This window comes from Sarcophilus harrisii, chromosome 4, assembly GCF_902635505.1.
Source record: "Sarcophilus harrisii chromosome 4, mSarHar1.11, whole genome shotgun sequence".
Classification (NCBI taxonomy): Eukaryota; Metazoa; Chordata; class Mammalia; order Dasyuromorphia; family Dasyuridae; genus Sarcophilus; species Sarcophilus harrisii.
The window spans coordinates 129,312,660-129,329,675 of record NC_045429.1 but is presented as its reverse complement, the minus strand read 5'-3'; the positions used below and the strand labels follow the sequence as shown (position 1 = coordinate 129,329,675).

The window sequence follows — 17,016 nt, the reverse complement described above, 5'->3', positions numbered from 1 at the left end:
TACCTGTCCCATCATAAATACTACTCATCTCACAGGAACATTGTTCATGGGAGCAGTTACATATTTTTAATGCCATCATTTTTAAGCTTAATGAAAGAGTTTCAAAATGCTGTCCAACTAAGTTGCATTCTGGGTGGTAGAAAGTTTCACCTTTTCTTCAAGAAGAAGAAAAAGTATTACACTATTCCGTTGCTTTCATATTGGCCAACTCAACAATATTGTAAACATTTTTCTATACTTAACTATTCTAAGTGGAGAGCCATTTGAGTTGGCCTTGTTACACATTTAAAAATACTGGCTCTGCAATTTCAATTAATCAATTTTCTGTCTTGTAAGCAAGCCAGTAAAGTTCTACACAGTGTATTTATTTAGTTATAATGTTCTGTTTTCTGTTACAATATTCTCAAATCAGCAGACTTGTATTGGCTGAGCAGGAAGCAGAAAGGAAAACATGTCTAAGCATTAGTAATTCTTGGAAATGACTTTTTCTGAACAGCTGCTATTGAGGTAGTCAGGTTTTAATCAGTAAAAGTATAGTTAAAATCACTTAAAGTATAGTTAAAATCACTTTATTGAAGACTTAGAAGTAGTGCCTCAGGATACTTGATACCTATTTATTATGTAATCTTGAGGGCCTAAAAGGTAATTTTAACCACTGTTCTGATACAAGGATACAAGACATTTTAACAAAACTCTTCTCTGGAAACTCTGGAAATGAGGGAGTTTAATAGCTCCCTTCGTTAAGATAGCCTCCTAGTAAAATTCTTCCTAAAAGAAAAATTATATATATTTAATATATTTAACATCTACTGGTCATCTTGCCATCTGGGGTAGAAGGTGGGGGAAAGGGGAAAAATTGGAACAAGAGGTTTGACAATTGTCAATGCTGTAAAGTTACCCATACATATAATTTGTAAATAAAAGGCTATTAAATAATTAAAAAAAATAAAATAAAAGATAAATTAAATCTATCTTTGCATAATTCAAACCTATTCTAGCTTTTAAAAAAAATTATAAAGCTTTTTATTTTCAAAACACATGCATAGACAGTTTTCAACATTCACCCTTGCAAAACTTTGTGTTCTAATTTTTTTTTCTCCTTTCCTTCCCTCAACCCTCTTCCCTAGATGGCACATAATCCAATATATGTCAAACATATGCAATTTTTTACACATATTTCCACAATTATCATGCTGCACAAGAAAAATCAGATCAAAAAGGGGAAAAAATGAGAAAAGAAAACAAAATGCAAACAAACAGCAACAAAAAGATGAAAAGAAGATGAAATGAGTGTTGTGGTCCACACTTAGTCCCCACAGTCCTCTCTATGGATGCATATGGCACTCTCCATCACTAGACTGCTATTCTATCTTTCTGATCTCAATGGAAAACAGAAAAATATCTCAGTAACCCCCATTTAAAAAAAAACAAAACCATACACGTTACCCAGGTATACCGACATTAATTTTCTCAAGATTCTCAATTTTAAATAAAATGTCAATGCTCTGTCCTCTCTTGTTCTCACATTGCTGTTATTCAAATTAATTTGTTTCTCTCTGCTAGACACATTTTTCCAGTTTTCTTTTTTTGTTATTTGGGTCCTCAAAAATCCTCCTGTATAGCAAGGTATTATATATTTTTTTTCAAAATTAAGAATTAGAGCTAATGGTTAGTTTCCTGTAATACAACAATAACACATTTGACAGCAGATACAATTTTAAAATGTAGTAAACAGTAGGTAAGATTTAATACCAAATATCCAAATACTTTTCATACAAACTTCCATAATCAAGTATTATAATTCATTTTAGTGCTTAACTTGGTTCTTTTTATACTTCACTTTGCAGTTTACAATACACAAAACAAAGCACATTCCCGAGAAAGGAGTGAGGAGAAGCATTTAAGAGCATGGAGGAAAACAATCTAGCTGAGAAGGGCAGTCTTTTTGCTATTTTTACCTGACATCAGTACATGTGATACAGCTGATTTTGCGACTGTTTGTTGTAATAAGGTTCAGAGCCACTGATGTCTCATTGGCAGAGGTTGGGTGTGCACCACATTTAAAGTAGAACTCCTGAAACATTGAAAGAAAGATAAAGTAAGATCACATTCCTGAAACTCATGTCCTCTTATTTATCTTAGTCTGAGAAACATTTAGACAGGAAACAAATCGCTACTAGTAACAGGAAAGGAAATACCCATTAGGAAAGAGTCCTGAATGGATTAAGAGTGGTTATCAAAATCATCTGAGTGGGCACAAATTGCTTTTGTGATGGAATGCAAGGAGCATTCTCATAGCAGCCTGTATGTGCCTTTGTGGATGTTGATTTCTGTTATTCCCCCTTCCCCCATTTCTTTAATCTATAGACTTTAGAATTTAACTGTGTAATTTATATACTGTCACTACCCTATGTGGATATAGAGGAAAGGTCCTCCTCTTCTGCCTCCTGAACCCATTTCTTCAGCCCTGTTCTACTCCCACTAAATGTCCTAAACCTCAGTTTTCTTATCTGAAAAACAAACAAACAAACATGAAAATAGTCGGAAGGACTGGAGAGGACTGGACTACATGGTTGTTGAGTTCCCTTTCAGCTATACTTCTATATAGATCCAGTTATATTTCACTCCCATATTTGTCCACATTGTAGATAATAGATGGTTATGTGGTAAATGCTGGGGAAATGGCCAATATTTATAATATTGCTTTCATGTAAAAAAAGGATTCCATTTTATTATACTGAATCACACCTAATACAGAGCAGTTAAATGGTTTGACCTTGGGTCTGGAATGAATTAAAACACTTAAAGTACATAATTTCTTTTAACAAAAGAAAATGTATTGAACAACAGAATGGAAAAAATAATTTACAAAGAGTCAGTTTGGATTCAGAAAGATATTACTTCAGTGATCTCTGCATTTGCCATGAGGGTACACTTAAGTCAGAAGGGGATATTAACTTCCATAGTTTGTCAAGCCTAAGGAGTATTCTTGTCCTCAGCCTTTATGCCTTAGGTGACCAGTAAACCATGTTAATAGTTTGAACATTAGTCCCATAGCACAATTAAGCATAGTGAATGGCTCTACAGTCTTTTTAGGGGAAAAATGTGCATTGGGGAAATTTGTGCATTACATTCATGTAGACTGTAGGCTATAATTTAGCTGTTTCTCTTAATTAATGGCTTTAATGATGTAAAAATCAAAAAGTTCTCGAACTGATCCTCTTTCAGATAAGTTTAAAAAAAAAAAAAAAAAAAGCATGTTTTCAGTCTTCCCATGTCCAGATATGAGTCTGAGACATTGTGGTTTGATATAATAAAACTATTATGTAGAAACAAAAGGCATCAATTACACTTTTGAAAATTAAGTTCACAAATCCCTTTGCATTGTTAGAGAACAGAGTAGGAAAATTTGCAAAACAAATATCCTTTGAAAAGAAATGTACATAAATACCTATTTTCTGAAAATTTCCATAATCAAAATTTAGGAAATGTTAGAAAAGTCACATGTCAAATAGGAAAAGATATTTAAAAGACCACCTAACAAAAATGAGAATTTAAGAGATGAACCTGAATTGTATATTAGCACATCTGAGGTGTTAAAAGAAGCAAAGGAAGGCCTTCAAATAGTTAGGAGTATCCTTTATGGAGAATTATGGAAATCATGGACAAGAAAGTGAAGAGGGGTTATAGGATCTACACTCTAGGAGAACCTATATGTGAAGATCGTGTATTTTAAAATCAGCAGGAGTCCAGAGTTCAGGTTAGGGGAAAATCGTCAGTCTTTATTCTCAATGAAGAAGGATCAGAGGTGGAAGAGAATGAGCAATAGCAATGTGTGCAGCTGAGTCAAGAAGCTAGCTAGAACCGCAGCCACAGGACCAGCAGCCAGGAGCAATGGAACCCAGGCCCAATCTCTCCCAGCTTCTCTTCCTGTTCCTCTGTCTGCCTCCACCCACCAAAATCGTCATTTCCTATACAACACATCAGGACTTGCACGGAGAGTGGGCAGGGACCATTCTTTATCCAATCATGTATAGGGTATAGTCCAATTACTATTTAGCCTCATGTACTTGGGACCTCAGTGCATCAACTCAAACCTCAGCCCATTACACCTATACACACTTAAAATATTGAATCCATATGTAACAAGACTGAATTGACCTATAGTGGCCATTAACAGAATATGCTCAGTTACCATTCCTGGTTCCTATAACCTAGATGGCAGCTTTGGGGACTGATTCTAACTACTTGGAGAAAATGACATGATCACATTTTATTCAGTGCTGAAGGAGATTCCCGTTGGCTACTAATCACAAATACCTTAAAACCTTAAAACAAATCTTTAGTGATACCTTGGGGTCTTCTGCCCTCCCTCCAACCCCATGACAATAGTGCCAAAGGGCTAGGATGCTGCATCTTTTTTTTTTAAGAGACACAAAGACAGAATCTAGTTTATAGAGCTTCTCATTTGGTCTGCCACTTGGTCAAAAAGTAGCACAAAGGAGTAAGCTAAACCCATACAATGGAGATTCACCTGCTGCTTTAGTTTTTCCCCCCAACCCCTTACAACAAATACAATATTTGATCACCTAGTGGGTAACATTCTAGTAATTTAACAATCAAGTTTTAGCTAAGCTGTTCTCTGGATGATGGACTGACATGCCACAGTGACACATTGAACTAAGGACTCATGGGACCATGACCACTTCCTCTACACTGACGCATCAGATTTTAGGATTCAGAGATAGATATGAAAATAATTTTGTTCAAATCTTGTTCCACTTGCCCTTTCTGTCTCTCTCCTATCTGCCTCCCCTTCCCCCATCTCTGTCTGTCTCTCTCCCCATCCCTAATCTCTTCCTTTTTCTCTGTTCTCTTCCTCTTTTTGTCTAGGTCTCCCCCAACATGCCCTCTTCCCCGATCTCCCCACAATTTGAACTCATGTCCTCTGACTCCAAGTCTGGTACTGTTTCTGTTATACCAGAAACTCCTTTAAAATATTTTCTTTCATCACTCATTTTCTAAAAATACTGTCCGCTGAGAGAACAAAGGACATGCTTGTGCTATTGCAATTTGGCCTTTTAATATAACAAACTAGCTTACATGGAACAGAATTTTTCTGGATATTTAGCAGATCATAGTAATTAATCATTTTAGACTGAGTTCCTCTTTATCTCTAGGATTAAGGAAAAGATATTTTCTTTTGGATTTCATTATGGTAAAGACTTCCATCCCTAATCTAGTCAGTAGGACAGTATAGCACTAAAATTGCCACCATAAATAATGCTTATACCATTTTATTGTGGGTTTTGTTTTGTTGTGTTTTGGTTGACAGCTTTTCTGAATTTTCATGGTCTGAATTTGAATATTATTGGACAAAACATTCTGAGGAGTTTCTGGACAACAAGGTTCTTGCTGGTAAATTAATACCAAATCAATGTAGTCCAACAAACAACTGCACTTAAGAGTAATATGTAAAAGTGCTGCGGGTCCAAAGACAAAATGAAAATAGTGCCTGGCATCACTGATTTACTGAAACTACTGTTTACTACATGTAAACAGATGCATGATCATTTGAGGAAAGAGAGAGCACTGACAATGTCAGAGATCAGCAAAGATGTACCATAAGAGGTAGCTCTTGAAATGAGATTTGAAAGAAGCTAGAGATTCTCTGAGGCAGAGGTAAAGAAAGAATATATTAGGCATGTGGAACAACCTGTGAAAAGGTATAGAGATGGAATACCAAGTAGCTCAGGGAACAGCAAATGGGAAGGGAAAGGAACTTAAAAGTTTGAAGAAGCAGAAAAGAAAAAATTAGTATCTAGGGGAATCAGGAAATGTTTCCCTTAGGAAAGCCTTATTGAGCTGGGCATGGTAACATATTTCTATAATCCCTCCTCCTGGGGAGGCTGTAGCTGGTGAATTTGGGAGTTTTGAGATACAGCAAAGATAAAGCTGATTGTGTGTATGCATTCTCTGGCATCAATCTGGTGGGCAGGGAGCCACTAGATTGCCTAAGGAGGGATAAATAAACCCAGGTCAGAAATGGAAGAGTTCTAAGATTTTGCCTTGGGATTAGGGGCTGCTGGACTTCCAGCCTGGGGGAGAAAAGAGGAACCAATCTCAAAAAATATATAAAAACAAAAAAGAGGAAACATTATAATTATTCACCCAAGACTTTCTACTCATAAAGCATAGTGCAAAAAAAACAAAACAAAACAAAAAACGCACTACCAAAAAACATACTAGGTGCTTGATAATGACAGCTTCATCTATTGCTGACGAACTACTCATTCTCAGAAGTTACAGCTTCATGAGCCTAACGTGACTCATAGTCCATAGGTGAATTATTATTTTCTCAGTGTTTGCTAGGGGCCTTCTGAAAAAAGAAAATAGGCAGATATTTTAAGTTCATTGCTAAAAGTGGAAAGAACATATTGATTTAAATCCACAATGATGCCAAATCTAAGGGTCAGTCATTAACTCCAGTAATCTATTTCAAGTGAGAGGAAAAAGGTCAGAAGATAACTTGAATAATGCTACTAAGAGATAATACAGCATGGCAGAACTGCTCAGTAGTGGGAATAAAGTGATTCTCTAAGCTATTTTTCTTTCTTATTGGAATTACATTTTGTTTTAGTCTGTGTTTTATCTTGTTTAATTTCTTTTTTTTTCTTTCACTGGACTTTTCACACTTTGTATGATGCTGAAATTAAATAACAAAACAAAATGCTGCATTTGATTTCAAAGAGAGAGAGCTGCCTATTTAGCGTACTTTTAACTGGTCCAAGAGACTGCTTTTTTCTCGGTCATAAACTGAGAGGAGTAGATCATTTTCTTTACCATGTCACTTGCTTTCTGCTCATCCTTAATTTCCTTCAACCAGTATGTTGAACTTCACACAGAGATTCCTCAGCTCTGGCAGGTGAATTTTTACCTCATCTTGCGGGGACTCAGTTCCCTATGTCAATTCTTAGCCATCTTTTCACCATGGCCCTTTACTTTCCTGTACCTTTTTATATGGTGTATGCTCAGTATGTGAAGGAAAAAGCAACAACTATTCATTCATTTGGAGTCCATTAACATTATAAAGAAGTAATGCCATATAATGCATGATAAAAACTGTACAGAAACAGAGAAAAATTCCAAAAAACAAAAAGATGCTATTTGTGGCATGCTAGTTTGGATTCATGGCTTCTCTAACTCAAGTTATAGGGGGAATACTTGTCTATATGACCAGGATTTTGCATAGTGTCTGGCATACTGGAAGAACTTTAATAAAAAAGCTAATTTCATTTCTTTCCTACCTCCTCCTCTTCCTTCTTGCTCTCTCTGTCTCTCTCTCTCTCTTGTAAATTAGTCATGATCCTTCCCATTTTACTTAAAGTTGTCTATATATCTTAATGAGGTAAAAATATGTCTCAACTAATGAAAGACTTTAGAAAGTGTGAAATATCTAGAGATAAGCTGGATATATTGGAGTTGACAGGAAAAGTGAATGTGAATGTTGAGGAAACTTAGTCTATGAATAATCTATAAAACAGAAGTTTAGAATGCAAGTTGTCAGAATGTCTAGTAACAACAAAGAAGAGTGTTCCGGAAACTTCTTCTAAGAGGTTGCTTGGGGATGGCAGAGAACACTTTGGTTTTGCCTTAGACTCTTTCTTACCTGCAATTTACCTACACTTGGTCCAGAGGAAGACATTATAAATTTCAGATTTCTAGAGGATTTCATCTTGTCTCAAGGGCACCAGCTGCATTGGGAGTTAACTAGATCAGGATGAAGATTCACAACTCCACTAGGAGTGTATTTATTCATGAGAGAGTATGTTACAAACTTTTGGAGGGATGTTTTGTAACTACAGCTTTAACCAAACCTAGAAAATGTCTACTTCCAAAAATTAACTAACCTTGGCTGACTAAAATTGTTAATTAGTTGAAATCGTGATAGGTAACATACCAAGAGGGCTTCACAACATACAGGACTAAAATGAGAATCTTTTAGCCACTTCCCCCTAGAATCTCCCTAGAATTTTAAGGAAATCTAATAGTTGAGTACTCATCTATGAGTACTTGACTCATCAGGCAAGTGGTAGTTGTGATAAGCACTTGAGAGAATATGTGTTTATTCTATCTACTTACCTACCTACCTACTTAACTGTCTGTATATCTATCTAGTTAGCTAGCTAGCTATTCATCTATCCTGCCAATTAAAAGAATTGAAGCCCATAAGAAAGAGAATAGAAAGAGAAGAATTTTTTGGATAGTGATGATTCACAGAATAATAATATGAAATTGTTTTTGGCTACAATCTAAGAGAAATAATGAACAACAAAAACAGTCAAAGTTGAAATATTTCAAATGATGTTTATCTTGGAGCTTCATCTCTATCTAATTTCCATCCTCATACCTTGCAATTCTTACAATTATCTTCATCTCTCTTGGAAAAAGAGCTTATTTTTTATTTAAGCAGAGAATTTAATTTCCCCCACTTTATTGTAAATAGCCCTATTGTGAACTCCACACTCTTTGGGAGGAATGAAACAATAAAAAGTTATGCAAAATCTAGTGCTAGTACACCAGAATTACCTTTTCTTTTTTTTTTTTCCTTATAAGATGTGTGAAAAAAAGAAAATGATGTGGTGTTTGTAAATGAACAAGAATGATATAAATGGAAGTAGTGTCCATAGGATCTTGCAAGTTCTATAAGCTTATGCAGAGTTCTAGAATTGGAAAGGACTTGAGATGTTATCTAGTTTAATACTCTAATGAATTAGGTTAGGTGACTCTACTGCTACACATACTGAGATCAAGTGTACTTCTGATTCATTTCTGCATTTTTCTTTGTAATTTGAGGATATTAAAAATAAGCCTGTAATGGTAGAGGAGTGCCCTGACACCATTATAAATACAGAATCAAGTTCCAATAAGATTGAGTCCAACTCACTTTTTAATAGTTTATGTGAAGGAAAAAGCAACAACTATTCATTCATTTGGAGTCCATTAACATTATAAAGAAGTAATGTCATATAATGCATGATAAAAACTGTACAGAAACAGAGAAAAATTCCAAAAAACAAAAAGATGCTATTTGTGGCATGCTAGTTTGGATTCATGGCTTCTCTAACTCAAGTTATAGAAATCTGTATTTGTAGAAATCATTTGCTAAAAAACGATATATATCTAATAAATAGGAAACTAAAATTAGTTTGACATATATGCAGAATACATACAAAAATTCATATATTGAACAGTAAAAAGAGAGAAAAAAGTAAGGGTTAATATATGCCAAAGATCAGCTTTTTGTTTGTCTCTATTACGCCTAAATCAAATTCTTACACAGTATACAAAATTGACAATGATGTTTAGAAGTTAGGATTCTATTTAGTTTTATTTAACTCGTGTGTGTGTGTGTGTGTGTGTGTGTGTGATTAAGATTATTTTCTTTTCCTAGCTAATTTTCTAAATGTTAATCCAACAGGTTGAAATGTTAACATAGTACTTAAAAGCACACAAATAAATTTCTACAAAGTGAATTCTGAAATGAGAAATTCAAACTAATCATGTTTTGCTCATTATAAAGTAGCTTGATCAAATTTTCCCAGGCTTTTATTCCCCCTTAAAAATCAGTTACACACAACTATGGAGAGAAATAGTAGGTTCTATGTGCAAGCTACAAAAGAATTTCAATGATTGCATTTAGATCTTGTGAACTGAAGATTTTTTAGATATTTTTGTCAATTATTTTTTTCAGTTCACCACTGAAAGATCACCATAAAGAGAAAACCTATGCATTATCATAGATTATTTTAGAATAAAAATAAGCAGAAAAAAATAACTGTTTGTCCAAGTTTTTTTTTTTGCACAAGTATTAGCCTAAAGAAAGGTGTTATAAAACCTGCTAGAAACAAAAATTATTTATAATGATCTTGGTAAAAAAGACTAAATCATACTACTTTAAATAGTTTCATCATGACAAAAACAGTCTAACTCCCCAGTGTAATATCTGACAATGTCACTCTTTAAAGAGAAATGGATGGGCAAAAGAAAGAAGTGGAAGGGTAAGGAAAAAGGGGGAAGAAGGAGAAAGAGAAGGCAAGAGAAAGAAAGGAAGAGAAAATGGGGAAGGGGAAGAAGAGGAAGGAGAAATGGGGAAAAGGAAAAGGAAGTCTCATATTTATACTAGAAGAGAAAGAGAAGGGGTCTTATATTTATACTAGAATTTGTAACTCATAAAGAGGGTCTTGAACAGGCAGTTTTCTTTAGAGTTCTTAGTGTGTGAGGAGTACAAAGTCAAACTGAATGACTGTAAAAAAAAAAAAAAAAAAAAAAAAAAAAAAAAAGATATTTTTGTGAGGAAATCTACATAAGCTTAGAAGGTGAATTCAGAGTAACTTGCCTTTGAAAACAAAAATCACACAGAGACTCACATTATAAATCAAGGATTTCCACTGATTCTTTTATTGAAGTTCATATATATTTGCACTTATTAGGCAGTCAGTGAAAAGAAATGAGGATTCTTTTACTCATTCAAGCAATAAATGTTCATTCAAAAAGATAAGTATATTTGTTCATGAGATTTGATTTCCCAATTTGGGAAAGCTCCTAAAATAAAAATATTTTGATCATTAGGGTATGTAAATACATAAATATATATATATTTTTTAAATCACAAAATCTTGTTATGATAAATAATTTGCTGCTAAGAAATCTTGATTTTTTTTTAGAAGAAGAGGCAGTATATGGAAAAATTTGGGACAAGAGAGGTACTGTAAGTAGTTCCTAATTATGTGGAGATGCATGTTCTTTGTTGAGGTTTAGTGTTATAATTGCATAATTAAGAGCATTTATTTATATGTAAAAATGGAGTTTATGTATGGCTAAGATACTTTTTTCAGTTTTATAGAGTTGAGATTTTTGCAGTTTTGAACTGTGTAATTTAGTTTATCATGATTTTTTAAATGAAATGTAGATGTCCTAAACAACTGAAATGACAGAAACGAGGCTATAGTGTATCCACTAAATATATATATATATATATATATATATATATGAAAAAAAAAGATTTCTAATTAAATTGCTTGAAGCTGATCTAAAGATACTGGCAGCAGTTTAGGTGATTCGGTGGATTAAGTATTAGAAACCCAACATCAGGAATACCCGAGTTCAAATCCAGGCACTTAAATTTTTATAGATAAAGTTAGAATCTATAATAATTATTGTCATTATTATAAACAGAAGGGATATAAAAACAAGCTATTAAAATATGAATGGAAAAGCGATCCATATATTATTGACTTATCAAAGATTTGTATTCAATATATTGCTTTTACAACTCTATGTAGGTCATCAAAAGCCATCATGCTTGGAACCTATATCTTAGGACAAAGGTCTAGCCAATTCAGAATAGGCATATGGCCATTTTGCACAGATGGGCTCATGTATCACTAGCCAAGAAATGATTTACTCAATGTGCACCAGGTGTTGGTAATGAGAATAGTGTCCACTGCCAAAAATATTGATGGAGCTGTCCAACTGTAGGTCACATGTATTTGTTTGAGGAATGGCATATCATTTTACTTATGGAGGCTTTAATATTATTGCCTTTAAGTAAATAAATATGACTTACTTGACTCTAGTGGCTATGTGTATCTATAAGGAACAGTGACTGCTACAGCTGATCATTTTCTTCAGTCCAGGGTGGACCTGATTAGTTTGAAATTCACCAAGGTGATGATTTTAGAAGCACTGCACTTTGGAATAGGTTGTCTACATGTTGAATGAGGTAGTTTCCTGTTGGACATCTCACTCCTGAGAGCTGATTGTTAAATTTTTCAGAGTAAGCATTTATACCTCAGAAATCATCAAACTAGGGCTTGACTTATTGTTCTATTGCTTGTCTAGTCTTGAGAAAGTGATTGAGAAAATGTTAGAAATCCAAAGTAAACTGAAAAATATGTCATGTGAGTTTTGGAGAGCAGATTGTAAAATATTTACCATTCTGTTTCATTTTTTCATCTTTCTATTTTGTTTTGTTATTTCTTGGTTTCATAACTTCAGTGGTTTTAGGTCTGGTACAACTAGACCACTGTCCTTTGTATTTTTTTTCTCATTAATTCCTTTGATCTTCTTGACATTCAGCACTTCCAGATGAATTTTCTTATTACTTTTTCGAGCTCTACAACTTATTTTTTGGTAGTTTGATATGGCAACTGAACAAGTAGACCAATTTAGGTAGGTCATTTTTATTACATTCACTTCACCTACCCATGAGCAATTGCTATTTTCTCAAATGTTTAGATCTGACTTTATTTGTGTAAACAAAAAATTGTCTTCATTATAATTCCTGATTTTATCTTGGGAACAGGTTGACACACAAATATTTTATTTTGTCTAGTTATTTTAAATGGAATTTCTCTTTCTATCTTTTGCTGCTGGGCTTTGTCAGTAACATACAGAAATGTGGAATATTTGTATAGGTTTATTTATTTGTATGGGTCCTGCAACTTTGCTAAAGCTGTTAATTATTTCAAGAAGGTTTGTGGATAATTCTCTAAGTATCTCCTCATTGCCTACTCTAATTTCTTTTTCTTTTTTTATAGTTAAAGGCAACATTTCTAATACAATATTGAGTAATAGTGGTGATAATGGAGCATCCTTATTTCATACACATCCATTCTAATTTTCAAAGAATTATTTTCTTCTATGAATTCTCTCTGGGGAGGGAGCCATGTATAGTTAATTACTCTTTGAGGTAGAAGCTTTTTTTTTTTTTTTTTTTTTAAATTTCAGTGTTCTCTAAAGATGAACCTTGGACTTCTCTTCTCCAATGGTTTCTATGGTAGAATTCTTTCTTCCTTGCCAAATCATTCTTTTTTTTAATGAGAACTAATAAGCACCTCTAATTGTGTGGTGGAAGGTAGATGCTTCTGGCTTCACTTGAATTCTCCACCTTTGACCTCAAACCTCAAACCATGAGCTCCCCAGAGCTGTAAGTGCTCACAACAAACAGCTTCCCTTCCCCCTGCTTTTGTACTCACTGGGTGTTCTGGCTCCTTCCCCACCTGAGGAAGGACAGTTGGTTCTGGTGCTCCTAATAAACTGAGGTTCCCTCAGTCTTCCTGCGCTCAGACTCCTGACTCCCCGGGAGATGGAAGTTCTTATGGTGTCATACCTAGCTTGCCCCCACTTGGTGTTTGTGCAGAGCCAACCCAGGTGTTTGCACTTTCCGAGGGTTAATCCCCAGCCTAGGGGCTTTTTTCAGGTCTTCTTTGGACTGTAACAGCTGGATCCCTGTTCTTGTTTTTCACTGATCTATGTTCACCTTGAGATGCAAATTTGTCCTGTTTGTGGGGGAAATCCTGTGTGCTTGAAATTTACTGACCTATTCTACTATCTTCCCAGAATCCTCTTTCCTAGACAAGGTGACTTCTAAGACCTCTTTAAACACTAACCTTCTCCTACATTGTCAACACAATCCACTGGGCAATGTTTTTAACAGAGTAAAAACTCTGTCTGATAATTTTCCAGACAATACATTGGAAGCTACAAGCCCAGGAGTTCACAAGTAGGGAGATGGATTATGCCAAGAAATACTTGAGAATATTTTTTTACTCCAGTAAATGATAAAATGAATGCCTTTTAGGACAACTGATATAAATAATAAGATGTGAATTGAGCAGAACCAGGAAAACAGTGTATACAATAATAACAGCATAGTAAATACAAACAACTTTGAAAGAATTAAAATCTCCAATCAAAGTCATGGTCAATTATGATTTCAGAGGACTCAGAGAAAAAGATGGTAAAAAAGTGATAGAGACAAATACTTTTTGGATACATTTGTTGAGGGTATTTCTTTTGCTTTACTAAGTTTATGTTTTTACAAGAGATTTGTTTGTCTTAATTTTTCACTGGGTGAAAGAAAAGAAAATGGGTTTGCATTAATTGAGAAAAAAATTGACTTAATAAAAGAAAATACATAATTCAGTTTGCTTGATGAAAATAGCTGAGCTGATTCATAAATGGAAAAGGAGAACAGATAGAATAACACAGTTTGGAACTCATGGTTATCCAGTAAAAAATACTTGGGAACTCTGGCCCCTGGACTTGCTACTTTCTCTTTTTAGCATGGAGCAAGGACCCAGGATAGAGTATGAAGTGAGATCTTGATAGCTGATCATCTTTCTTTCAGTGTCTTCTTGTCAGGGACTTAAGACTTCTTGGCTCAGCTAGTACATTGTAAAAACAGACTGAAATCATTGGCAGGTGTCTCTCTGACCTTTTCGGGTGCCTAGAAGGCATGTCACTTCACCTCTATCCCTCTCATTTCAGTAGCATTGTACATGGCACTTCCCTCTGGCTACCACATCTTGTCACTTCTGCTTGACAGCCTTCTCATATTCCCTCTCTGGGCAGTCAAAGTCCCACTACTCATTCATCAAGGAAAGAGGCAGACAGTAAGAATGCTACCGTATAAAACTGAAGAAAGGATTTCTAAACATTTCTAGCCACTCTGCCCCCAGCTGATGAGTGGCATCTCAAGCCTGACACAAGGGGGGTGGGGGGAGAAGAGGGAGAAAGGGAAGGAGGGAAAGGGAGAAGGAGAGAGAGAGACAGAGACAGAGAGAGAACAGAGACAGAGAGTAGGTTAGTGGGAATTAATTGGAAATCAAGAAAAGGATCCCACTTTCAAATACTGGAACAACTCTGATCCTCATTTAGTCTTGGAGAGATGAGAAATCAGTGATTTCCACTGAGGAAAGTCTTATGCAGATGGTTGTAAGCCCAGGGTTACACTAATAATATTGATCTCTTTAAGAAAATGCAATGCATAGCTTGTTTCTAGACAAAAAAGACTGCACAAAGCAGGAGACTATAATTTTCCTCATTTAGAAAAATGGCTTAAAAAACACATACAGAGTAACACTGAATTTTTTTGGAAGCTCATGTAGTTTCCTAAGAAGATAAAGCAATGCAAGAAAAAACAATGCAAAGAATGGAGATAATCTTTTAATCTTTAGAAATCAGTGCAATTAATAGGATTGACTTTCTTATCATGAGGGTTAAAGGAAAAAGAGAGAACAGTATAGGGCTACATGAAAGATGGTAAAATTAAAAATTCTAAGAGACATATTTATGGAGTGAAAGAAGAAAAACTTATGATCCAGGAGAACCATAATATGATATACATAATATATATGTACACACACATACACACAAACACATTTATCTGAATACTAGATTTGGGACATTCTGAGAGACACTTAAACAGAGACAAAATTTATAAATACATAAAAGTGTGTGTGTATATGTACACACATACAAATATCAGACAGATGGATACATAGAATGAATAACAGGAAGGAAATGTATAAAAATGCTTATGAAAAGTATACAATTTTACAGTCCTGACTTGTTCATGTGAATGTGGAAACCCTGGGTCTGTTGTCCTTTTAAGACTGCCAAGGTCTACTGAGAAGAAAGACTTGCTACTTATAATAAAAGTTCCTCTTGGCTCAGTCTCTTTTCCAAGGTTCTTTATAAGCTACTGAGGTACATCACTGTTCTTTACCAATATATCAATTTTGATTCTCCAGGGAAAGAAATTTGGAACTTTCAAAAATAGAGATATTTGTCAGGATTGGAGGAGACTGAAGGAAGTAGGATGAATAAATATTATACATAAAATCTCAAAATCTGTTTATGATATAACATGAATGTATATTCATAAAGTCTCACTTTTTGGTGTTCAAAAGTATTCAGCATGTCATGGTTGAAATTAATATTTTTGTTACATAATTAGAAATGAAAATGCCCAGGTAACTCCTTGCACAAAGTTCTCATCTTCTCCTCCCCTCCCCCAACAAAACTATTAACTATGTACAGAGATAAATATTAACTATATATATATATACATTTTTCTTTTTCATTGTCAATTTCTGAAAGGTCATAATCCTTGTTGTTTAATGATATTTTTGAAAAGAAAAACATTCTTGGTATCATAAGAAGAGAGCAAAGTGAGGACAATTCTCCATCTAACAGACAAAATAACAGTGTAAAGCCTTCCATATTCAGGAAATTCAGCAATGGCAAGGAAAGCAAAAAAACTAATCCATCATCAACGAGTTCTATAGGAAAAACAACAAGAACAATTGAAAACCAAATTACCAGCACAATTATCTAGGTGCTCCCCCGTATCTCTCTTGTACCTATACTAGTTCTGTGATGACAAAGTTATAAATTTTTTGGAGCTCATCACTTTGCATTTCCCCAGTGGAATCTCTACTATAATTAATGAGACAAAGAAATTGGATTAATTCTAAAGTTAGGGAATGGGAAAGGGCTGACTGTGGAGGAGCAGATTCAAAAAGACAGGAAACTAGAAAGAGAAAAGAAAGGCAATATTGATTAGAATGAACAAGGCATGGGATTAAATGGAAAAGTAGTTGAAGGAGTTCTCAGAACACCACACTCAGTGGTTGTTTCTGGGAAGATTCTCCTTCAGCCAGTTTGGAATCATTTCGTATGACCAACAAAAAGTCTAAAATGTCAGATGTAGAGAGTAAGATGTCACCCAGAAGAATGAGACTTTATAAATGAAGAATAGTCCCTATGATAGCTGCCATTCAGTGGCTATCCTTTTGGCCATCCATTTCCAACAAAACTACTTTATTTCTGGGGTTGGGGGAGAAAAACAATAATGGACGAAAGCCAAGGAAAGACACCATAGTGCTGAGTCTTCAGAAAGGAAAGGATTGGTGGCCAGAACATTTTCAGGAGGGATACTATGGAAAAAACAACAGAGTGATTGAGAGACAGAAGCAGTCAGAGAGCAGTCTCAGTGAATAACTTTGAAACAAAGCAAATAAAATCAAAATCTTTGGGGACAATGAAAATAGTGTAGTAATGTCTGCAAATCCTGAAACAACAATTAAGCACCTTTGAGAATATCCACAGACATTCAAAAGAGCAATAAAGAATTCAATAAACAGATCAAAGAAAAAAGAATAGAAA

The 17,016-nt window shown here is 34.7% G+C and overlaps 1 protein-coding gene across 4 annotated transcripts in view; it reads right to left on the bottom strand.

The window, feature by feature from the left end:
- Positions 1-17,016, bottom strand: part of PRKN (parkin RBR E3 ubiquitin protein ligase) — a 1,838,204-nt gene that overhangs the window by 849,389 nt on the left and 971,799 nt on the right. For all 4 annotated transcript variants that reach the window (XM_031968387.1, XM_031968390.1, XM_031968388.1 and 1 more), the window contains one exon: positions 1,959-2,074. In XM_031968387.1, coding sequence (XP_031824247.1) covers positions 1,959-2,074 — 116 coding nt within the window. The remainder of the gene's footprint in view (positions 1-1,958; positions 2,075-17,016) is intronic.